The sequence below is a fragment of the Ahaetulla prasina genome, chromosome 3 (genome assembly GCF_028640845.1).
Source record: "Ahaetulla prasina isolate Xishuangbanna chromosome 3, ASM2864084v1, whole genome shotgun sequence".
Lineage (NCBI taxonomy): Eukaryota > Metazoa > Chordata > Lepidosauria > Squamata > Colubridae > Ahaetulla > Ahaetulla prasina.
Genome location: NC_080541.1, coordinates 202,189,695 through 202,215,152, shown reverse-complemented (window position 1 = coordinate 202,215,152; position 25,458 = coordinate 202,189,695). Strand labels below are relative to the sequence as shown.

Below are 25,458 nucleotides of genomic sequence, written 5' to 3'. Positions count from 1 at the left end.
TTGAACTCGTCTAGGGTAGACAAGTGTTCACTTACCATTTTCTTCCCTATTTTAACTTGTGTTTCTAATCTGTTTTTTGTGGTGCTGTTTTTGATAGGTTGGATTGTTTTTTCCTTTTGTGTAAAGACAGATGCAAAAAATGAGTTAAGTAGATCTGCTTTCTCCCTGTTGCTTGTCATTTTTTTTTTTTTTTGCATTTATATCCCGCCCTTCTCCGAAGACTCAGGGCGGCTTACACTATGTCAAGCAATAGTCTTCATCCATTTGTATACTATATACAAAGTCAACTTATTGCCCCCCAACAATCTGGGTCCTCATTTTACCTACCTTATAAAGGATGGAAGGCTGAGTCAACCTTGGGCCTGGTGGGACTTGAACCTGCAATATCTTCTTGTCACTTTCTCCCAGCAATGGGCCAATTGTTTCCTTGACTTTTTTCTTGTTTTTAACATGTTGGAAGCAGCTTTTTTTGTTATTTTTTACTAAAAAATAAGTATCACAGTGGAGTATCACAGTGGAGGTGATTGATCAATTAACAAGAGATCCCACCTCTTTCCCATCCTCCTCGCCCCCCCCCCCCCATTTTTTTAATTGGGCCACAAAGTTCTGTATTTTATTTATTTATGTTTTTAGTTTATATAGTTTTTATTTTTTATGATTGTAAGCCAGCCAGAGTTACCTTCATTTAAGATGGACAGCCTATACATTTATAAACTACCAGGAAGTGAATTCCATGAAAATGGAATGAGCAGAACTAGAGAAATACAGAAGCACGAAGATGGACTCCAGTACAGGTAGTCATTGACTTGCGACCACAATTGAGCCCCAGATTTCTGTTGTTAAATGAAACATTTGTTGAGTGAGTTTTGCCCCATTGTACAACCTTTCTTGCCAGTTGTTAAGTGAATCACTGCAGTAGATAAGTTAGTAACATGGTTGTTAAGTGAATTTGGCTTCCCCATTCAACTTGTTTGTAAGATCATAAAATGTGATCACACGACACAGCAACAGTCATTAAGTATGAACCTCACCCCATTCCTAAGAGGTCTGTAAGGGGCGTGCATAAGTGCACCTGTGTGCCTTACACCCCTGTCCTAATATTCCTTGTTAGTTAGTCTTTTCATGTATCCAAATTAGGTTTATTTATTATTTATTTATTTATTTATTTTGTCACAACAATATATGTAGGTATCATACAAAAAGATTATATAGTAAATAAACATATATATATATATATTAAAAAAAAAGACAATAGGACAGGAACGGTAGGCACGTTTGTGCGCTTATGCACGCCCCTTATGGTCCTCTTAGGAATGGGGTGAGATCAATAGTAGAAAGTTTTTGGATAAAACTTTTGGGATTATGGGAAGAGACCACAGAGTCAGGTAAAGTATTCCAAGCACTGATGATTCTGTTACAGAAGTCATATTTTCTGCAATCTAGATTAAAGCGGTTGACATTAAGTTTAAATCTATTAGTTGCTCTAGTATTATTGCAATTAAAGCTGAAGTAGTCTTTAACAGGAAGGACATTACAATAGATGATTCTGTGAGTTAAGCTTAGGTCTTGTCGAAGGCGACGGAGTTCCAAGTTTTCTAAGCCTAGGATTTCAAGTCTGGTGGGATAAGGTATTTTGTTGTTTTCAGAGGAATGGAGAACTCTTCTTGTAAAATATTTCTGGACACGTTCATACTTTTTTATATACTTTTTTTTATACTTTTCACCTGTTATTTTATACATGATTGACAAATAAATAAATAAATAATAAAGTTGCCAGGCTTCTGAATTTTGATCACATGATCATGGGGATGTCCCAGAGGTCGTGTGAAAAACGGTCATAGATCACTTTTTTCAGCTTTGAACGGTCACTAAACGAGTTGCATTAAGTCCAGGACGATCTATATTTATCCCTGCTCGAAAATGACGGCCATCCGTTGGGAAAGACTGAGGTCAGAAGACGAGGTCTGCCAGGAAATGGGAGTGAGTTGGGTTGCCTTGGGTTGGGTTGGGTTGGGTGGAGCAGGGTTGATGCAACGTTCCTTTCTGGCCTCGCCCCGCTCTGACCCCGCTGCACTTCTGCACCGGGCTGCTCCCACTTTTCTCGCCGCCTCCCCACGAACCAACCAGCACAATTTTTAAAAAGAGCCGGGCCCCGCCTCGGCAGGGGCTGTTCCGGAGCCGAACCGCCCTCTCGACTCCCCTCGTCTCGGGCGAGTAGAGGCGGCGTGACGGGACGGGGCGGGTCCCCAAGCCGAGCCAACGAGCTTGGAGGCTCGTCTTGGGTCCGAGGGCTGGTACGGAGTAGGAATCGGTTGGAAGAGCCCCCTGCTCCGGTCTGGCCCGCTACTCCCCCCTCCCCCGGGAAAAACCCTGCCTCCTCCTCCTCCTCCTCCTCCCCTGAGATAAAACCTCGGTCCGGGCGCTGCGTCGGTCTCCTTTAAGCCGGTCCCGTGGGGTGTTTGTCAGGGTATGGCAGCGCTGGGAGCCGTAGTGAAGAAAGTGTGGTGTATCCGCCGCTATTTGGTGCTTCTGTGCGCTCCGCTGGTGCTCCTGCCCATCCTCTTCAACCTTCCCCCCAAGGTAACGCCTTGCCCGCCACCTTTTCTAGGGTACCTCCACTCCCCTATGAGAAGCTTCTTTTCCTTCGTGCTTTCTGTGCCCCGATCCCGGACTGCGTGTCCCCCCCCCTCTCCCGTGGAGTAACGATCGAGCTGCTCCATCGACCAAGCTGGGGCCCCAATCTTTCCGACTTTGTCTTTAACTAAGATAAGCAATGTCTGAGTAGGTGATTCCCCCCCCCTCCTCTTAGTGTGTGGGAAGCTCGGTTCAAATAACTTTCAGACTGTCAACACCATTGGTACCTCGTAGTTAAAGCAGTAGGGGGAAGAGTAGTATGTCCTCTACTTTGCTGAACTAACATCTCTGTCTTAATTGTTTCTTCAACTAACGTTGTTAAGCAAAAGTAAAGCAATATTAGCCTCCCTTTCATAAATGACTTGTTCTCTGGAACAGCCCAGAGATTCTGAGAAGCAACTCTTTGACAGCGGTCCCTGTTCCTCTTCCCCATCTCTTCTGGTAACTTTTGATTCCCCCCTCCCTTTTCCTCTTTATCAACTGTCCTGCTTAACCTCCCAACCACTTAATCCATGCCACTTAATCTGTGCTCTGTCAGGATTCATATTTCTGTGGTAATAATTACTTCTTTTCTGATTCCTGCAAACTTTATTTTTTCCCCCAAATATTTTTATGCTGCCTTTTCCCTTAACAATTCAGAGGAGCTTAAAGTTGCTGGTGATTGATCTTGGTCTCCTACAATTTATGGATTGCACACCCCAGCCAATTATGATTTTTGATGACGGAAGATCATAATGATTCAAAACAGTTCTAATCCAGTGTGTTTGAAGGGAAGCGATTTGGAGACAACTGACATTTCCAGCTAAGAATCTTTCAAAATACAAGCTGACTTTCACTGATAGTTGTTCTGTATCATATACACCAAATGTATTTCCTTTCTTCTTTTCCAGGTTTCTTCCCTTTTCCCCTCAGCATTTTTATCACTAAGAAATATTTGCCTCAAAGGATTATTTTTTTCTTCAAATCTTGAACTCTCTGTAGAAAAATAATATTTCTGTGTCTTTAAAGTTCCAGTTTCCCCTCTGCTATGTTAGAAGACTTGCAGCTGTAGGAGAATAACTCTTCTCTACCACCCAGTCAAGAATACTGTGAGCCATGCACTGTTCTCTTCAAAATTAATTCTCTCCAGCTAAACATTGTAGCCACTGTTCTCTAGCCTATTCTGGTATGATTCCCTGGTACAAGATTGTCTCTTAATGCAGCATCCTAAATCTGAATATTTTAATTGAAGAAGACTATTTCAAGTTATTGGAGAAACCTTCATTCCATTCTGTAAAATAACGGAAAATCACAGTTCCGGATTGCTTTTTCATTACAAAACTAATGTAGTTAGTTTGGTTCAAGAACTGCTTCTCATTCATATCACAAGGATATGAATATTTTTCTTGGAGAAATACCCAGAGCTTGATCATTATTGTTTTTTCAGATGCCAAGTCCAGACGAACGTTTTTGTACCAATAAAGAGGAATATTTGTAGCTCAGAGTTGAAATAAGGCGTCCTTGGTGCTCTCTGAGCTTGGTTGTTTTCTTGCAGACATTTCATTACCGGTACTTGGTATTATCAGTGCTTGTGACAAAAACAAACAGTTTTGTTTCCTGTGTTTCAAGCGAACCTGATTAATAAAATAACATCACTTCATTTCAATTTTTGTCTCTTTTTTCTTGGTCATTGCTTCCAAGATATTTCATGGTTACGTTTTATATTTTGATCACAAAAGATGTTCCAGAGAGAATGCTCAGAATAAAATAAGTAAGTCCTGTACATTTTAATATGCAAGCAAGTAGTTTAAGATTGTAATCCAGTGCAATTTATTTTTAAGAAAAACTGTACAAAACAATTTGATCAAATAAGCAATTATTTGGCCTGCTTCCTAAATTTGTCATTCCATGCAGTGTCTGCTGTGTAATTTTACATTATTTTTGGCTATTTCAATAGATCTATAAATGATACATACTCATGTACAATAATATTAGAGGTGGAATAGGATTTTTTAAAAATAGAATCAAACATGGAAAAATGCTACAGAATTTTCTTACAAATGCTAGGATTATCATCCTTTTCTTTTTCCCCTTGTCAAGTTCTAATTGAGATATTCAGAGCTTTGTTGGCACAAGGGAAATCAATAACTAGGACACCCAGTTCCAATTTTCTGCGAAAATGTCCGTCATATTATCTTCAGTCTTTAAATATCTTTCAGGTTAAAAGATCTACAATCATGTGCAATAAAATCCAGCAATAGTGCTTTCAAGGACTGTGCCTCTCACTGTGTATATTGTATTTTGACTATTCCTGAATATGTTCAGGACAACCGTGTGGAACTGCTTATACAATTTAATGTTCTTCAGCTACATTGTCTTTCTTCTAAACTGCATTCCCATCAATCAGATAGGAAGCTGGTAGTACTTTTCCTTACACCAAAAATTTCTACAGGTAATCCTCACTTAGTGTTTGGAATTAGGTCTAACAGCTCAGTCATTAAGAAAAGTGGTTGCTAAGTGAAAAATTATGTGACTGCAAATGTGCTTATGATTTTATGACTATAAATGACTATGACTATAACTTGTTGCTGGCAATCCTTATGATTTATATTGATATATTGATCATCAATTGTGTTGTAAATGTTGTACCTTGATGAACGTATCTTTTCTTTTATGTACACTGAGAGCATATGCACCAAGACAAATTCCTTGTGTGTCCAATCACACTTGGCCAATAAAATTATAGTCTATTTTATACAGGATGAGGTATATTAATGCACGTAATATGAATATACAACTGAGAAAGAGAGAAAGAGACACTGTGAAGATGGTAAATATGGACATCGGTTACAAAATTATTTTTCCAGCAATTGTAATAATTGCAAGCAGTCACTGTCTGAGAGAGCTACTAAGTGAGGACTACCTGTATTAATATAACTCTTAATATCACTGGACACCCTGTTAAATTTCCTCATCCATTGATCTGCTTGCTTGGCAGAGCTATCAAACTCACAGGGTATGAATATTTTTCTTTTTTTAGTGCCTTCAAGTCAGTCTGCACTCCCTGCAATTGTCTGAAGAAGTCCATACGACTTTCTTGGGACATTTTCAGAAGTGGTTTGCCATCACTGCCTTCCTAGGGCTAAAAGAAAGTGACTGACCCTAAGTAATTAAGTCAGCTTTGCCGAAAACAGGGCTAGAATTCCCGATATCCTGGTTTCTAGCCTGATGTCTGTAATCATTACACCAAACTGGATCTCTTTAGAAGCTTTGTTTACTAATTAAACTTTCTCTAACTGCATTCAAATACATGTTCACATAAACCAGAATGAATGGAAGCATACTAAGGCTCCTTATTTCTACCATTGAAGATAGTGTTTTAAGATGGCTGGGATATCTATCTAGCCATTTACTTGGAAGTTCATTTGTTGGATCCAATAATGCAGCACTTTTTGCCTATACATCTAGGGAAACTTCCATTTCTTATATTTTAGCCCTAAAATGAAGCAATTATATTGTATTCTTACATTATTCTTAGGACTGAAGTAGATATAATCTGAAATGAGTTTCAACCTGCATGTAGAATAACAGAATTGAAAGGGACCTTGGAGGTCTTCTAGTCCAACCCTCTGCTTAGGTAGGAAACCCTACACCACTTCAGTCAAATGGTTATCCAATCTCTTCTTAAAAACTTCCAGTGTTGGAGCATTCACAACTTCTGGAGGCAAGTTCTTCCACTGATTAATTGTTCTGTCAGGAAATTGCTTCTCTCCTTGATTAGTTTCCACCCATTGCTTCTTGTGTTTAAAATAATGCCTATAGTATCAGGACAGTTTAAATGAGACCATAGCAGATGAGGAGACAGGTATAATTCTTTCTTGCAATAATCCTGAAAAGAATCCCTACTCTGAAGCTGTTACTTGTGTTTAGAAGAATAAGACCATTGGCATAAGTGAATGGGGTTTCTACTGCAACAAGTCAAGTTTCAGCATACCTGCCCTACTGCGTTCTTTCTTGCAATTTGTCCAGTGCTTTTAAAGCCTGCATGTTTGAAAGAGAATCTGTAAAGAAATTTGAGGAGGGATATTTAAACTTTGAGAGCTGTATTTTGTTCAACTTCTTCTGTTATGGATTATCAACTTTTTGGTGTTTTAAAAATAATGGGTCCTTTTCTGATACGTATTAGAAATTTAGGTTTATTTCCTACTCAAGAATGGTAGTACTGTAGAGCGCAGGGGTGTCAAACTCGAGTTATCACGGCATCGTCATGTGACGTATTGTGACTTTTCCCCCTTCGCTAAACCGGTGTGAGTGTGGCTAGCGCGTGATGCATCTGGTCCGTGGGCCGCGAGTTTGACAGCCCTGGTATAGTTGTTAAAGATGCTGCACCAAAACAAGGGAAACCCAGAATCTAGCCCTTGCAGAGGCATGGAAGCCAGCTGGCTAATCTTGGGTCAACCCAAGCTCTCTCAACCCAAATCCACATCAGGTTCTACAACAACCTGTGGAAGAGTAGAACCCTTTGTCACATCAGATACTGAAAGCTTTGCTATGTGAACTGAAGCAATTGTAGTGCAAACCAAGCACTCAATTGACACATGCTAGGAAAAACAGCAACATTTTAATTTTATTTTTTTTAAATCTGGCCTTTTTTTTAAATATATAAATAACTCAAGGTGACAAACATACCCAATACTACTTCTTACTCCTATTTTCTCAACAACAACATCCCTATGAGATGAGTTGGATCGAGAAGGCTAATCCAAAATCCCCCAACTGGCTCACAATCATCTAGTTTCTAGCTTGATAATACTTTAATCGTCAAACTGTCTCAGTTTCCTATTCAGATTGTTGCCACACATACATTTTGCTAAAATAAACTCTAGGGACTGGTAGAGTTCTTCCAAGCTACATTATGCCCAATGTTATTTATCAAATTTATATGCCCCTTATCTCGCAATTCAGGCTACAATATGGTAAATCATCAATGTACCAAACAATATTAGCAAAAATCCCTGTCCCAATTGTAAGCATGCTCTGCAACTGGTTGGATGACACAGTTCATATGTTATCTGTCCTGGCAATAAGGCTATCTATTCTATAGACCAATAGCACCATCCATATTTAATATATCACCTCAGCAGTGGTTGGGTGATGATGAAAATCTTTAGTATGAATAATCTTAATGTCTGTACTTTTGAATGAGATATACCAGACAGTTTAATTACAGCTTTTCCCCGAAAGGTGTTCTCTAAAAGTGTCTATAGGACACCTCCTGAGGTTTAAATCCTTGGCTTTTCCTTCTATCTTTTTGAGGCCAAAGACTCCTGGCTGTTTATTTCCCAGCCTTGAGTATTGGGAACATCGGTCATGTTTTCTTTAACAACAAAAAAAATCTATCTGGACTAAGAATTAAGTCTTCCTAGTTCACTAGTTTTAGCCTTAGAGTATGATGGACTTAAACTTTCACAATTTTTTTTATGACCTCACATTTCACTTCATAAATATGCTGCCTTAAATTCCTGTTGAATATAAAAGCCCTCATTTTTCTGTTGATTCATAATTGAGTCCTTTATAAAGAATTTCTGCTGATGAAAAAGGGGAAGCTGTTTTTTTCCCTCAGAATTGCCTTTATGGTTCATGTGTGATGGGTGCTTTTTTTACATCACATAAGCGACATCTATGGGAAAAGGGATTATGTACAAATAAGATATGAAAATTATGTAAGGCAGAAACTAGAATTCTTGTCTTTTCTCCAATACCAGTGGCCAGATATTCCTCCTATAAGTTTACAGATCTCACCAATAAAATCTAAAGGGGTTTCTGCTTTATTTTTCTTGAACGAGACTAGAAACTCCTTTCCAATCAAAAATCCTAAGAAAACAGGTCCTTGACTCCCAAGGAAATATATTCTTTATCTGAGACATTCCTACTGAATTAGTGATGTGTAATAAAACAAATAATTAAGAAAAATATTAAACAGTATCTATCTACTGTTTATATATAATTAGAAATAAACATGATAAGAAATTAAACATTTAATATCAAGGAGACAGGCAACTTCCTCCTCCAAACCACAAGTCTTAAAGTTGCCAAGGTTGGAGACCCCTGCTCCAAACCATTCTTTCCTGAGTAGCAAAGGTTGAAAAACACTGCTTTAAGGGAAAGTCTAGTTTAAATGTTGAATGTACATATCCACTCTTTTTCCAATATACAATTCATAGAAGAATGCAAGAAATTGGCACCATTTTCTTGAAATACAATTTCTATTGAGCTCTAGGCTCAATATCTGCCCCTATTTAGCGCCTGGCTCTGATGGGATGAAATATCCTGCAGGCCTGAAATCTTGTCCATGTCTGCATACAGATGTTCCATGCAAAGATTTATGCTATCTCAAGATAACATTTTCTGTATTCTTTAAATAAACAGATTTCTTTAGTTTGGGGAAAATGGCAAATTTTGTTTAGCAGCCAAATATTCTTTGTTGTGCTTACTGTGAGACCAATTTCTGATTTTGAGAATCAGAATAGCTTTGTATGGGCACACCAAGGAGGTTACTGTTGAAAAAGGAGAATATTTAAAATCTGTATATTTTAAAATGGTGTCTTGAAATGCTAAAGGTGTTAGGAGAGATGAAGGCACAGTGGGCCAAGGAAATTCATATGGTGTTGGATCTATGCAGCAGGGAAGAAAACAGGTCTCTTTTCTAAACTGAAATGAAGTCTGGTAGGATTTGAACTCTAGCATTTTCACTTGCTAGGAAAGATGAAATAACCGTTTTGTAATGAATGAATTGTGAACGCAAACTCTCTCTCCTTCCCCTCCCCCATCAAATTGCAGAGATTTTCAAGATTTTTGATATGATAGACAGACACTGGGGATTTTGGGTGCTGGGTCCTGTTTATGATTTCCTTCCTTCCTTCCTTCCTTCCTTCCTTCCTTCCTTCCTTCCTTCCTTCCTTCCTTCCTTCCTTCCTTCCTTCCTTCTCTGCCTCCCTCCCTTCTTTCTTTTTCTTTGTTTCCTTCTTTCACAATTGTTTTAAAAATATTTACAGAAGATAAAAATTAATACAAACTAACATAAAATAAGGAAGAAAGAATCAAAGAAAAAGCAAAAAGTATGAGAAAAGGAAAAAGTTAAAAAAATAGAAAAATAAAGAAAAAAGATATAAAGTAGTAGCATCTGACATTCTTCACAGCAGTTTTGCTGTGCAAATATATTTAACTTCTCTCTCTAAAGTTACATCATATTACTCTTCTTTCTATAATCTATCCTATCTAATCCTCAAAACCATAAATCAGAAGTTCATTTCTTAAAATTTTAGGCAAAAAAGACCACAAGAGGCTTCCTTCGAGTTACCGTTACATGTAGTTAATATCTTTACTCTAATCAAGAAAAAATCAATTTACCCATTTCAGAAAAATCTGTCAGTTTCACCAGTCTTCCATACTGGATTGTGTGTTGAATCTTTGCATCTCTGTGAATATAATTATCGTGCTGCAATAATCATATACTAAAATATTCTTCTATTGCTTTTTTCTAACTATTTATCCATTAATAAATAGAAGAGCTAAAAGAAGAGCTTCTGACTTCAGTTGAATGACGTCTATTTATCTTTGTCCTTTTCTGTTTCTGGACAGCAGGGCACACTTACAAACAATCTGCCTTCTCTGCAATTTTACAAAGGGGATTAAATTTGGTTTTTCCAGTAGGCTTTTGAAACCAGATGTACTGTGAATTCTTTCCTCTTGGAATATGATACTTTTGTTTGAATTGAGTTCATATACTTGCCATGACACAGGACCGCAAAGTTACTTTCTGATTTTTATGTATATATTTAACCTTAGTTTGGTTGCAGTGGCATGTAAGTTTCATAAAACAAAACTATTTCTATTTATTTCAGTATAAAATGTCAGGTGGAGTGTTGAATTTGGCAGATATGAAGGAACCTGTTGGGAACCCAAATATTCATGAGCCTATTAAGTACCATATGCTTATACCAGATGAAACTTTCCATTATATTACTGCTGGCACTTGGATTATACCTTGATTGAAAAACAAACAAACAAAATAGCTTTGCTGGATCAGATAAAAGTTTTGCCTAGTCTAGCAGCCACTTACATACAGTGTTGTTCATTTATTTCGAGTGATACAGCAGCAAAGCTTGAAGTACCAGCTTCCTCCTGTTGTTCCTTCCAGTAAGAGATAATTCAGAGACAGTTCCTGAATTTCAGTTCCTGAAAGTGGAGGCAGCACATACCTAATAAGCAGTAGCCAATAATTCTCCATTAATCTGTTGATTCTGTTTTGAAGTCCTTTGCCCCTAGTGGCCATCCGCATGTCTTCTATTATAATAGTGACTTCTCAGTATTAATTCTGCAGAAAAACTTTTTTTTTTCTCTTTGTCCTGACTCTTGCCAAATAGCTTTATTGGCAAACCCCTGTTTCTAGTGTTTGCTTTTCTGTGAGTATAACACAGAGATGAGCAACCTATACCCTAGAATTGCATGCACAGACACAGACACAAATGCAAACACAGACAAAGGCAAAGACATGCACATATACACACCCACACACCCACGGTGTATTTTAGAAGTTTCACTGATCACTTTTGCTGAACATCAATTGCAGATTTCCAGCTATTTTGAGAAGGCAAACGCACAAATGTTGCAACGGAATCCATAAAAAGGGCTTAAAATGGAGACAGAGATAGAGAAGGGAATTCTAATACCGGTATTATCATCTTGCCCACTGCCCTCTAAAGTTACAGAAGATGACAGTCTGCAGTAGCATAGCCCAAGGTTTATTTGTAGATGGAAGGGAATACACCCCAGTTTTGTTAGTCAGGTTATTAATTGTAGGGAGTGTTTTTCAACCTTCAAGATGTGGGGACTTCAAATCCAAGAATTGTTCAGCCAGCATGTTAATCTGTTTCTTTGCTCTGAAACAATCTGAAAAAAGGAAGGTTTTGGAAATTCTAAGATTTGAAATTGCACTGGCTAGTACCTCATAAGAAAATAATTCATTTGCACCATTATTAAACAATTTATTTTTTTGCTATTGTAATTGTATTTACTTTTATCCTACTCTACCACATTCATAGTTTACAGTAAAGCAAGCTATGTTTTTGCTATTCTTGATTTTTATTTTATTATTATTTATAGAATTTTATTGTATATATCCAACAAATAATGAACACGATCCAATATAAAATGGCTAATCACATTGCTTATCTCCCACCACCATACAATATGTAATAAGTACTTCAAAACTGGGTTTTGGTACTTACAATTTATTTGCCTTCTTGTCACCAACCATTCCCAGTCACCATATCTGGGGAGTTGAAGTCCAGACAACTTCAAATGGCCAAGGTTGAGAAACACTGTTCTTCTTGTTGTTAGCTGCGAAGTCGTGTCCAACCCATCGTGACCCCATGGACAACGTTCCTCCAGGCCTTCCTGTCCTCTACCATCCTCTGGAGTCCATTTAAACTCATGCCCACTGCTTCAGTGACTCCATCCAGCCATCTCGTTCTCTGTCGTCCCGTTCTTCTTTTGCCCTCAATCTTTCCCAGCATTAGGCTCTTCTCCAGTGAGTCCTTCTTTCTCATTAGGTGGCCAAACTATTTCAGTTTCATCTTCAGGATCTGGCCTTCTAAAGAGCAGTCAGGGTTGATCTCCTCTAGAACTGACTTGTTTGTTCATCTTGCAGTCCAAGGGACTCGCAGGAGTCTTCTCCAGCACCAGAGTTCAAAGGCCTCAATTCTTTGGCGCTCAGCCTTTCTTATGGTCCAACCTGAGTCCTTTGGGAGATAGGGCGGTATATAAATTCGAATAATAAATAAATAAATAAATAACCTTCACAGCCATACATTGCAACTGGGAAAACCATAGCTGTTGTGATTCCAGCTCCGAACCTGGCCCCATGCCCGACAGTGACTCAGAGAGTGAGGTGGAAGGGCCGGTAAGGCTTACCTCGGGAGCACCGATTCCTTTGGCTCAGCTCCAGGAGCCAGAACCAGAACAGTCGGAGGACGTAATGAGGCCGTCATCCCCTGATTCCTCCCTTCCCCAGGCTATGCCTTCAGACCCAGCTGATAATAATAATCAAGCTTGGCTTGACCTGCACTTCAGAAGATTAGAGAGGCGGCGTCATCAAAGGGAAGCTCCTGCCCCACCCCACAGGATATATAAGGAGCTTTGTGACTGCTCTCACTCCACGGGAAGCAAAGTTTAGCTGATCCATTTCAAAAACAGCTGAAAGTCTTGCTACGTGAGTCATTTGTTTGAACTTTGGCAGGCAGCTGCGACTTCTCTGCCAGGACTGATAAGAGCCATGAATCTGCTGGCTGAAGGCCAGCTCGTGGGTCTGAAGTGGGGAAGGAGACAGAACAATAGCCTTGACTATACGCACTTTTGGTGGCAGGGTGATGTCTCTGCTTTTTAGTACGCTGTCTAGATTTGCCATAGCTTTCCTCTCCAGGAGCAAGCGTCTTTTAATTTCTTGGCTGCAGTCCCCATCTGCAGTGGTCTTGGAGCCCAGGAAAATAAAATCTCTCATTACCTCCATTTCTTCACCATCTATCTGCCAGGAATTGAGAGGGCCGGATGCCATGATTTTAGTTTTCTTAATGTTGAGTTTCATTTTGTTAGATAGCGCCCAATGTTCAAGTCTGTCAAAATCTTTCTGTAACTTGAGCCTATCTTCTGGAGTGTTGGCTATTCCTGCCAGCTTGGTGTCATCTGCAAATTTGATGAGTTCCCCATCTATCCCCTCGTCCAAGTCATTGATGAAGATGTTGAAGAGTACTGGGCCTAAACAGAGCCTTGGGGTACTCCATTGCATACTTCCCTCCATGTGGATGTAGTTCCATTGAGGACTACATGTTGAGTGCGGTTGGTTAGCCAGTTATGAATCCATCTGGTGGTGGTGCTGTCTAACCCACATTTTTCTACTTTATCTAGTAGTAGGTTATGGTCTACTTTATCAAATGCTTTACTGAAGTCCAAGTAAATTATAGCGACAGCATTCCTCTGGTCCACTAATGTTGTCACTTTGTCAAAGAATGCAATAAGACAAATGCAAAGAATGCAATAAAATTAACAAATGTTTCACTTAGCAACAGAAACTATGGGCTCAGTTGTGATCGTAAGTTGAGGACCACCTGTACACAGCTACTAACTATACCCTGAAAGGAGGTAGATAATTCACCAAACAGGCCACTGTGATTATTGGTGTTGAGGCCTGCACTTGAGCTTGCACAAGACTCTCCACAGAGACCCACAATTTGTTCTGATATTGAAAAAGTTCTTGTCACAGTTTTTCTGCCACCTATATACTGTAATTCTGGAAAAAATGATGCCATATAGAAGAGGAAAAGGCAAAACAACAACAACCAGTGAATGGGTGGGAGGAGAGAGAGGAGGAGGAGGAAGAACGCACAGAAATATCATGGTCTCTTTTAGAGCATTCTGTAAACCAGCAAAGCTGGCTGTTGAAGTCCACACGTCTTAAAGTTGCCAAGGTTGGAGACCCTGCTGTAGACCATTGTCCTCTGTAGTGACATCTTACTCAGCTCCGAGTTGTTGAGATGGAACTCAGTCTTTGTAATTGTAATTGAAAACTCCTGCTGTTGTTTAAATACAAAGTTATAGCAAAGATAGACATTAAAAGGTATTTTATTTTATTTATTTATTTTATTAGATTTTTATACCGCCCTTCTCCCGAAGGACTCAGGGCAATTATTGAGCAATTAGTCCTGCAATCTCTTAATATTGGCATTCTGTCTGCACTGATGGCAATAGAAGTCCAAAATAAATAAATAAGGGATAACAATAGCAATAGCACTTATATAACTCTTCACAGTGTATAACTCTTCACAGTGCTTTATAGCCCTCTCTAAGCGGTTTACAGAGTCAGCATATTGCCCCCAACAATCTGGGACCTCATTTTACCCACCTCAGAAGGATGGAAGGCTGACCTTGAGCTGGTGAGACTCGAACTGCCAAATATTCTTCCTTTTTCCTCTGTGGTAACAGATTATGTAAAACATGTCTTGCATAACTGAGGAAAACACAACTCAGCTGGCAATTATTACATGGTTGGAAAATTAACTCAGTCACAAGGCTCATAAGAACATTTTCATTTGTAACAAAAAAAGTCATTCTGAATGTTAAACAAGTCAAATAATTATTTTTTAAAAGAACATTTGAACTAATTCAGAGGCTGGGTCAAAATTAATTGGTCATTGTCATAGAGCACAGTAAGGCAGATGTCAAAGCTGGTAGAATCAAGACAGATGCTATTTACATCTTTTCTCTCTTTTCATGGGAACTGATGTCTTTTGACCAAATTCACCACATGGCTGTTTTGTGCAGCGACTTTGGTTCCCAATTTATGTTAAAAAAAAATTTTTTTTATTCAAAAAGTTTTACAGAAAATTTCCCCCCTTTCCCCATCTCCTCCCCTCCCCTCCTTCACAACCCCTCCCCGACTTCCCGGAACGAGCACAAGGTATAGTTAAAAATAAAACAAACATATGCTAAAAATTTTTCGTCCCAACTTAATTATACCCCTACAATCATCAATTCCTAACTTCCCCCAAAAGCAATCAAAAATAATACATCATAATCATTCAAAAACAGTCTGATAACTCTTAGTCTGATATCTACGTTGAATATAGTCAATCCATTTTTTCCATTCCTTTAAGTATCTTTCTTGCGTATTGTCTTTCAAAAAGGCTGATATCTTCGCCATCTCAGCCAAATTGGCAACTTTCAATATCCATTCTTTTTATTTTATTTTATTTATTTATTTATTTGTCACAACATCATACAAAAAGATTATATAGTATATACACATATAAACATATATAGGAAGAAGAAAAGAAAAACAATAGGACAGGAACGGTAGGCACGTTTGTGCGCTTATGCACGCCCCTTATGGTCCTCTTAGGAATGGGGTGAGGTCAATAGTAGAAAGTTTTTGGTTAAAGCTGTTAGGATTATGGGAAGAGACCACAGAGTCAGGTAAAGTATTCCAAGCACTGATGATTCTGTTGCAGAAGTCGTATTTTCTGCAATCTAGATTAAAGCGGTTTACATTAAGTTTAAATCTATTGGTTGCCCTTGTTCTTCTATTGTAGGTACTTCTTTTTTCTTCCAATATTGTCCTATTAGTAATCTTGCTGCTGTTATTAGATTTAAAATCAATTTAGTCTCAATTACTGTACAGTCCGTAATAATTCCCAACAAAAAAAATTGCGGCAGGAACTTTATCTTCTTTTTCAAAACATTTTGTAAAATCCACCAAATTTTTATCCAAAAGGCCTTTATATCCTTACAAGTCCACCAAATATGAAAATATGTAGCATCATCACACCAATTTATGTTAAAATTGAGCGATGGGAAATTTGTTTGCTTTGATAGATATGTTTGGAAATCTTTTTGGAAACCTGAAGAACAGATGGAGAACACAAATAGCCCATTTGTCAGGACCGGAAATTCCCATTTTTTCAAATTACGTATGATACTTCTTTCCAGTCAGTTCTCAAAACTTTAGAATTACATTGCCTAAAGTTGGTGATCCTGTGGTTGTGACTTCTGTATTTGAATAAAGATTAATCACTTGCAGAAATGTAAGTGATGTGACTTGGAATAATACTTATTTACTAGCACTTCTATTGGTCAATGGCTGAAATAATTTTTTTTCTCTAGTAAGTTCAACTCTTGTTTCCAACTCAGTTATATAGATTTCTTAGTTCAGCTTGTGTAGTTTCCCTTCCAGTATATGCCCAGCCCTTCTGAAATATTGAATGATAATGTTTTTCTTTCCTTGACTCTTTTCATGCTTTGGTTTTTTTCACCTGAATGACTGTTTTGTTTTATTTTCTTATCTGATCCCTCCTATCTGATCCCTCTCCATTAATGAAGTTAATCCATCTGATGCATACCTTTAACCTAAAATTCTTCTTTCAGCCTTAAATCCATACAAAAAAAAAGAAGAAATCTATTGAGTGCTCATGTAAACGATAAATAACGTATCATGCACTTATAATAAACCACACTTCTGAAGCTCCTTTTACATAATTCAGATACTTCATGTTTATAGTCAAACTGTAATATAATAGATCACTATTATAATAATAGAATAGAATAGAATTTTTTTATTGGCCAAGTGTGATTGGACACACAAGGAATTTGTCTTGGTGCATATGCTCTCAGTGTACATAAAAGAAAAGATACGTTCATCAAGGTACAACATTTACAACACAATTGATGGTCAATATATCAATATAAATCATAAGGATTGCCAGCAACAAGTTATAGTCATACAGTCATAAATGGAAAGAGATTGGTGATGGGAACTATGAGAAGATTAATAGTAGTGCAGAAGTATGAAGTATGTATAAGTATAAGTATAAGTATGAAGATATGCATATTTTAGTCTTTAGTGGCTTTAGTCTTCACAAGAAAATTGTACCTAGTTCTGCTGAGCTGCAGAACTGGTATATAACGTACCATAGAGAATGTCAGCATTTGCCTAGGCTGGCACAATGGGTAGGGGCAAGGAAAGCAGGCTGTAGGTGATAGAGAACCACAGCTGCTTTAAATCCACCCATGGCATTAAAGAGATACAGAAATATTTAATCTTTGTTTCTATCTAGGGTTCATCTGAGGGCAAACTTTCAGCCCCCACTTTTCCTCAGAAAAACTTGAGATGCCTGGCTCAGACATCACCACAGATATGCTTCCTTAAAGGCAGCTACTCTCAATGCTGACAAATGTTGATGACAAGAAGGAAGAGCTACAGCCTATAGACAATGGTCTAATAAATGAAAATTGAGTCTGAAAGAGGAGGGTTGATGAAAACATGACAGAAAGCACCCTCCGTAGTTTTAGAAGAGTTGGGGGGTACCATCAGATTTGCATAATTTGGTTAAAAGAACCAATAATAATAAATACTGCTAATGGGATTTTTGTATATTTTTTTATACCTGAGGTTTTTATATGTAGTTTTACCTATTTGTTCTGCGCCACTCAGAGTCACTTCGATGAAATGAGCCGCTCTATACATTTGATAAATGAATGAATAAATAAATAAATGAATAAATAATTTTTTTGCAAAAAAGTTAGAGTTAGTATTCCCAGCTGTGTTGGCCTGCACTACCTTGCAAGCCTAACAGAAACCTAATTTGTAGCATAGCTGTTGTAATCAATGAGAATAAAATAAGAATTACAAATGTTTTTGCAATTTTCCAAGTGATTTAGAAATCCTTTATAATGGATTCCCCCCCACTTTTTTTTTTCATTGCAGGAAGGAAAATGTCTCTATGTCATTTTGGTGATGGCTATATATTGGTGCACCGAAGCGCTGCCTTTATCAGTGACTGCTCTTCTCCCTATAATTCTGTTTCCTTTCCTTGGAATTCTCCCAGCCAACAAAGTTTGTCCCCAATACTTTTTAGACACCAACTTCCTCTTTTTGAGTGGCTTGACCATGGCGGCAGCCATTGAAGAGTGGAATCTGCATCGCAGAATTGCATTAAGAATCCTTATGTTAGTGGGAGTCCAACCGGCCAGGTAAGTAACTACAGAAACAACTAAAACTAGAGTTTAGTTGTCTCCAAAATAAGAAAAGAAGGGGTGGACTAACATTGCACTTGTTCATAGTGATCTATCATATAGCAGAAATGTGTGGATCCCAGATACATATTATTTGTTATATTTATTTCCTGTCTTTTCTCCAGGAACAAAAGATGGCATAAGGTTTTCTCTGTTTCTGCTGCCTTCCTTCCCACAACAACAGTGTTGTGGTATAGGTTGCACACAACTTTGTCTGGCCTTTAACCCAGGTTTTCTTAGTTTTAGCCTAACACCATTATACCACTTTTTGTAAACATGTCAAGTTTGGATTTAGTCAGGTTCTTTTGAACTTGTTGAATTTGGATGATGAATAACAATAGCAATAGCACTTAGTCTTATTATGTACTGCTTCATAGTGCTTTACAGCACTCTGAGTGGTTTACAAAGTCAGCATGTTGCCCCCAACAATCTGGGTCCTTATTTTACCGACCTTGGAAGGATGGAAGGCTGAGTCAGCCTTGAGCTGATCAGGATCAAACTCCAGGCCGTGGGCAGAGTTAGCCTGCCGCACTGCATTCTAATCACAGTGCCACCATGACTCCTGTAAATTTGTTTTAAAAAACTTCTATAGCATTTGCAAATAAGCTGGTATGGTATGGTGTGGTATGGTATAGTATGGTTTGGTGTGGTGTGTGTGTGGTATGGTATGGTATGGTATGGTATAGTATGGTGTATGGTATGGTATGGTATGGTATGGTATGGTATGGTATGGTATAGTATGGTATGGTATGCCCTGACAGCTCTAGGTTGCTACCCACATAGGAAAATACAATAAAAATAAACACAACCACTTGAAAGACTATGATAATGTAGACTTACAATAAAGTAGAATTAGTTCATCTGATTGTGTCCCCTGTCTGGTTTACCTGGGAGAGCTGGCATCAGTCTTGCAAATCTGAAAGTACAGAATTCCCACCACCAATTTTAACTGTTTAATCCATAGGGTGGATCCTTCCTAAGTTTCTTTCTCTGATCGCTAAGTCACTGGGAACTCCTGCCTCTCTTATTCTTTCTAGGAAATAGGCAGATGCTGCTTAATTCCTAGGCAGCATCTTTTTTCCTCAAGATCATCCACATATTCCCTTACATTTTGAGACTCAGATTTATTTCTTTGCGATTTCATTTAGAAGTATCTATAATTGTATCCCACTTACATTTATTTTGGAGTTTCCTGGTGGAAAGAACTTCTAAGTAAACATCCCTAAAATTATACCATTCAACTGTCCCCTGCCTCTGGAATATTCTCCCTTCAGATTTCAGAATGACCCTGGCCCTGTTGGCCTTTCACAGGATTGCAAAGTCTTGGTTGTGTGCCCAGCCTGGGCCCACAAGTGTGTTAAGGTCTCCATTTCCTGGTGGTAATAATACCCATAGTAACTACTTTATTTGGTGCCACATATATTTTTTTTGTACAGTTTAGCTGGTTTTAATTGTTATAATATCTTATGATGTACACTGCTCAAAGTCACTTGTTGAGATGGGCAACTATAGAAATAATAAAATAATAAATAAAATAAAATGTTTACATTAATTTTTCAACTGATTTTGGGATAAGCCTCATTATACCCAATGTGTAGACTTGAGTAAATATATAAATCTCCCTTTGAAATGATGGAACCTAAGTGATTTAGAAACATGAAAACTGAATTACAATGAAGGTATAGCCTTTTATTTTTAATGTATTTCCCATGAGGTGGAAGGGAAGTGATGAAAATCATATATTGTTTAACACAAATGTGAAAAATTAAGTCACAGTGATAACTCTGTAGCCAAGGGTCACAATCAAGGGCAAAATTATCTCTGTAATCATTTAGCACAAGGCATGAATGAAAAAAGAAAAAGTTTCACAATTCAAAACATGTCAGGAATGCAAACATTTTCCCTGCAACATTTATGTCGTCCCTCTCTTTATATGGAATTAAAGTGCAGGGCATGTTTTACACTGGCTAAATTAAAACAAATGTATAGCTTTGGTTGCCACAAAGCTATTGCGGGGGTTGGCAATATATGGTATTGAAAGATGCAGTTGGACTGCAGTTCCCATCCTCCTTCCATACTGGCCACACTAACTAAAGCTCATGAGGCTTGGAATTCACCAACCAGCAAGTCTGAATCTATATATTGTCCATCTCTCCTTTCCTTCACACAATCTATTGCAGTAGGCATGCAGGAAAAGAAGCACAGAGTTGAATTCTAGGATATTGCTTTCTTTTTAACAAAATCTCCTCTACATTTACCGGGGGTTCAAAAGTTCAGTCTGAAGTGCCAAAAATGGAGTGATAGTGGTCCTGGCCCTAACGGATCTCTTGATGGTCTTTGGTAACATTGGTCAAGTTATCTTTCTAGATTACTTTGGAAGGATTAGCTTGGAGGACACAGTGGTTGTAGTAGTTCTTCTCTTTCCTCTGGGGCAGGTTCCTGTCAGTGTTGGTGGGGTTCCATGTAGTGTTAAGCCCCTGCTTTGCAGGTTTTCTCAGGACTCTGCTCTCTTCCAATCCCACATCTATTTGGGATGATGGCATCAGTTGGAATGGGTTTAATCATCATCAGTATGCTGATGGTACTCAATTACATATATTACATCTACACCAGGCCAAGCAAGTGATGACGTCAAGGTTTTGTCCACAAATCCAAAGAGTGTAGGGGACTGGAGGGGGAAGAAGAGGCTTTGATTTAGGCCTAGTGAGATTGAATGGCTAGAAATCTTAAGGCTCACTAAACCAATGGATTTTTCCAGAATTTGTTGTGGCTGGGATAGCATTTGCACGAAAAGTATCACAAAGTTTGGGAGACCTCCTAGAATCTCAGCTCCAACTTGACCAACAGGAGGCACAAATTCATTACACCTGTTCTTGAATTGGGAGGCCCTACTTATCATGCCTTGGTCACTTCCCGTTCAGATTACTGCAACACAATCTATATGGAGTTGTACTTGAAGACTTCTCAAAAGCTGTAATAGGTCCAGAATATGGCAGTGTGAATAATTAGGGGTTCACTAAGCTACTTTCAGGTAACATTACTTCTGTTCAAACTGCAAAGGATCCCAATAGGCTTCCAGATGCAACTGAAGATGCTGGGTATCACCTATGAAGTCCTTCGTGGTGTAAATTTGGTTATAATCTCTTATTAGTTTGACACAGAGCAACACAAGGCCCTCACACTTACTCATACTGCTGCAAGATTTCATAGGACAGACTTGCTTAGAAATTTTTTTTCCCAATTATTAGAAAAATAATTCACATTGAAAATAATTACAAAACATAAAACCTGTTTAACATATTCTATGGATGTGGCTGTCACCTTGACAACAGTACAAGATGTTTCTATTCTCGTAGGTTTCATTTTATGCTGAATTTTAATCCCTGTAAATAAAGTCACAGAGCCAATCTGTTCTGGTGATTAAAACATCTGACTAGAAATCAGGAGATTGTGAGTTCTAGTCCTACCTGGCACAAAGCCAGTTGGGTGACCTTGAACCAGTCACTCTCTCTCAGCTGTGGGAACGAGAAAATGGCAAACCACTCCAAAAAAACTCTTGCCAAAAAACCTGCAGAGACTAGTCAAGGCAATTGCCAAGAGTCAGAAAGTAAAATAAAGGCATTTTTGAGTCAACCTTAGCTCCTGGTGAGTACATGAACACTTTTGTATTGCTGCCAATACAAAAGTGCTTTGTCATTGCCTTCTCTTAGGAAGAAGGCACCCTCCCCCCCATTTTTCAACCTTTTCAACTATCCTGTGATTTTTGGTATCTTTTACCCTAATACAAAGTGGGTCTGTCCCAGCTCAAGTTTGGTGGGTTTTTAATCTTTGTGTCTGGTTTTCAATCTTTTTCGTGTTAATCCCTTATAATTTGTGTTGTGCTGTGGCTCAGTTTTACTTATCTACATTCGGAACTACAGTCATATCAGTTATAGTCTAATATATATGGAAGTGTAGAGAATAAAGAAGAGGATCTTGATGGAGCGAATGAAGGCAGCAAGCAAATAAACATTGTGGAAGCCCAAATGTGGCAGAGGGGATCTGAAAAAGTCTCAGACAACACTTTATGTGAATTCACATGAACATAAAAAAGATAGGAAGAGAAGCACGTTCAGACTTGCAAGACTCTGTTACTCTAGTTATTCATAACTAAAGTAGTTATAGTTGGCATATAGTAGTTAAAAGTGGCATATTTGGCATCTGTTTCTGGGTCTGGCTATCTGTTAAGACTGACAGTCAGGCCCCAAATTAGTATATGCTGGTAGGTGATATTGCATTGTACTGATTAATCTAGAACGATGTCACCATGGAATTTTCTCAACTGAAATGAAAAAAAAAAAGATTCTCTAAGATCCTTAATTTTAGTTCTCTTCTCTTCTCATCTCATCTCTTCTCTTTTCTCATTTCATCTCTTCTCTTCTCTTCTCTTCTCTTCTCTTCTCTTCTCTTCTCTTCTCTTCTCTTTTTTCAGGCTCATTTTAGGCATGATGCTAACAACTTCCTTCTTGTCTATGTGGCTGAGTAACACAGCCTCTACTGCTATGATGCTACCAATTGCATTGGCTGTTTTAAAAAGCCTTTTCGGAGATAAAGAAACATCTAATGATTGCAATAGTGTAAAAGAAGAACATAAAGGTAAGTCTAATTGACCCATCCCAGTGTTCCTAAAAGTATAAGTTCATTTTTGGCATGTATGTGTATGTGTATATGATATGTATATGTGTGTGTGTGTGTGTGTGTGTGTATGATATGTGTATGTATGATATGTGTATGTATATGTGCAAGGGGGTGCAATGGCTCAGGGGTTAAAAGACGCTGAACTTGTCAGCTGGAGAGTTGACAGTCTGGGCTTGGCCCAAGAGCTATGCAACAAGGTGAACTCTTGTTACCTGTTCCAGCTCCTCCCCACCTAGTAGTTTGAAAGCATCCAATTGCAGATAGATTAATAGGTACCATTTCAATGGGAAAGTAACAGCATTCCATGCGTCTTTGGCCACATGACCACAGAAATTGTCTTTGGAGAACTCTGGCTCTGTCAGCCAAGAAACGGAGATGAGCATCATGCCCTAGAATCAGACACGACTGACAGGGAAACCATTAGCTTTATATGTATATGCAAATTAGTTCCCATGGTGCTGCAACAAGGAATAAGGACAATAGCGCTGCAGATGTATACAATATTCAAAGCTGCGTTTTCCTGTATTCTAACAACAGTAAGTTAGTATGGGAAAATATTTCTTCTGAGTACAAGAGTATGAACTGAAGAAATGATCTGATTTAAAACCTCACCTGAGCACAAGAAAGGAGGTCAGTGCTATTCAGATTGCTTGGATGGACAGTATCTTTTATATTTTTTGAAATAGTATGATAACATTTACAGACATGAGAGATGGAGTGTGCAGAGATTGCCAGATTTTAGAAATATCAGAATAAATATTTTATGACTTACAATTCAAGTTATTTTTAAAGAATTATTGGACTAATAACAACAACAATATTTCCATGAAAGCAAAGATACAAAAATCCACTGATAATCCAAACTGCCGACTTTGCAATGACAAAGTTGAAACTGTTTAACATTTAATAGTGGGTGCAGCAAAATCGCACAAACTGATTTCAAAACTAGAAACGACCGAGTTGCTAAATTAATCTACTGGTCATTAAGTAAAAAATACAACTTACCTGTATCCGAAAAGTCATGGGAACATAAAGTGGAAAAAGTTGTCGAAAATAAGAAGCTTTTGTGGGACTTTTGAATACAGACAGACCATTATTTGGAAGACAATAAGACAGATATCACAGTTGTCGAAAACTGAAGCGTACAATTTATTGCTTTACCAGGAGACGCCAGAATCAAAGAAAAAGAACTGGAAAAAATCATGAAATATCACAACCTGGCCATCGAAACTACGGGATTATGGATGAAACATGTAACAATGATGCCCATTGTCACTGGGGCCAAGAATTTACAAAATACATCAAAAAATTGTTTTTTCCTGCTGTAACACCAGCAGAACTGCTGTTTCCTGCTATAACATCAGCAGAACTGTGAAAGGCCGTGTTACTCGGAACAACATACATTTTAAGAAGATACTTGGTTGATACCTAGGATGCTGGCAGCAATCCATATCAACCATCAGTGCCAGTCAGTGATATTTGTGATACATTTTTAAATGTTCAGTTGACTGAGTTTCATGTTTAATGAATAAAAGTTCGTAATAATAATAATGGCAAAAATGATTATAAAGAATGATTATAAACTACTATTGTATAAATTACAATAGTAATGTTCCAGTTACGAAAAAGAGTATTCAAGATGGCTACAGTATCAGCAAGATAAAAACCAATGACTCAGGGGTGAAATTTAAAAATTTTCCCTACCAGTTCTGTGGGCATGGTTTAATTGGTGGGTGTGGCTTGGGGGTCAGATGACTGGGTGGACATGGCCAATAACAATAAATAATAAAAATAATAAACAAAGTATACAAAACAATAAGAGGTACCAAAAACCAAGGCTTGCTTTAGTCTAGCAGAGCCATATGGTCTACTTGCCTTTTTTGGGAGCACACCGGTCTACCTTCCTTAAAAATAGAGGCACCGTTCTACTAGCTGCCTACAGCGCTCATCAGCTATAGTGCATCCCTTTGAATTGTCATAGCAGTCATTTAAGGCCGTTTGCAGCTATATCACCACCAAGAGCTTCGGGACAGAGAAGAGGAACAGCGAGGTGTGGGCGGTGGGGGGTGGGGCAGGGATTTTTGCTACCAGTTCTCTGAACTACCCACCCCCATCGCTACCGGATCACGTGATCCGGTCCAAACCGGGAGCATTTCACCCCTGCAATGACTCAAAAATAATACATAAAATAATGATAGCTAATGAATATTTTTTCAAAAAATGTAAGTTTAAGAGTTTAATCTTAATATATTGCTTAAAAGCAAAGAGAAGAGTGATTAGTCAAGGTTTTAGAAGTTATGAGCTGCACAGTTGGGAGGAACAACAGAGAATGTTAAAAGGGGTGGGAGTTTGATTGCCGAGTCATGCCTGCCCCACATTGTTTTTACATTATTCACAACCCCTCCCCACTCTCTATAGATGCCCTGTTTCAGGTTGCTATGTCCTACTATATTTGTGGCTCTCAGTCTTAAATACCTTAAACTGAGTTTGGATAATGGCTGGTAATCAACTGAGCTGTTTTCACTGGCAGAGGCATCACAAGCC

General features: G+C 38.3%; 1 protein-coding gene across 1 annotated transcript in view; it reads left to right on the top strand.

The window, feature by feature from the left end:
• The first annotated feature begins 2,254 nt into the window (after nt 1-2,254).
• The window catches only part of SLC13A3 (solute carrier family 13 member 3), a 60,829-nt gene continuing 37,625 nt past the window's right edge, over nt 2,255-25,458 (top strand). The window contains exons 1-3 of the mRNA XM_058177470.1: nt 2,255-2,580; nt 17,930-18,195; nt 22,709-22,872. Of these exons, the coding sequence (XP_058033453.1) occupies nt 2,470-2,580; nt 17,930-18,195; nt 22,709-22,872 (541 nt within the window). The 5' untranslated portion in view covers nt 2,255-2,469. The remainder of the gene's footprint in view (nt 2,581-17,929; nt 18,196-22,708; nt 22,873-25,458) is intronic.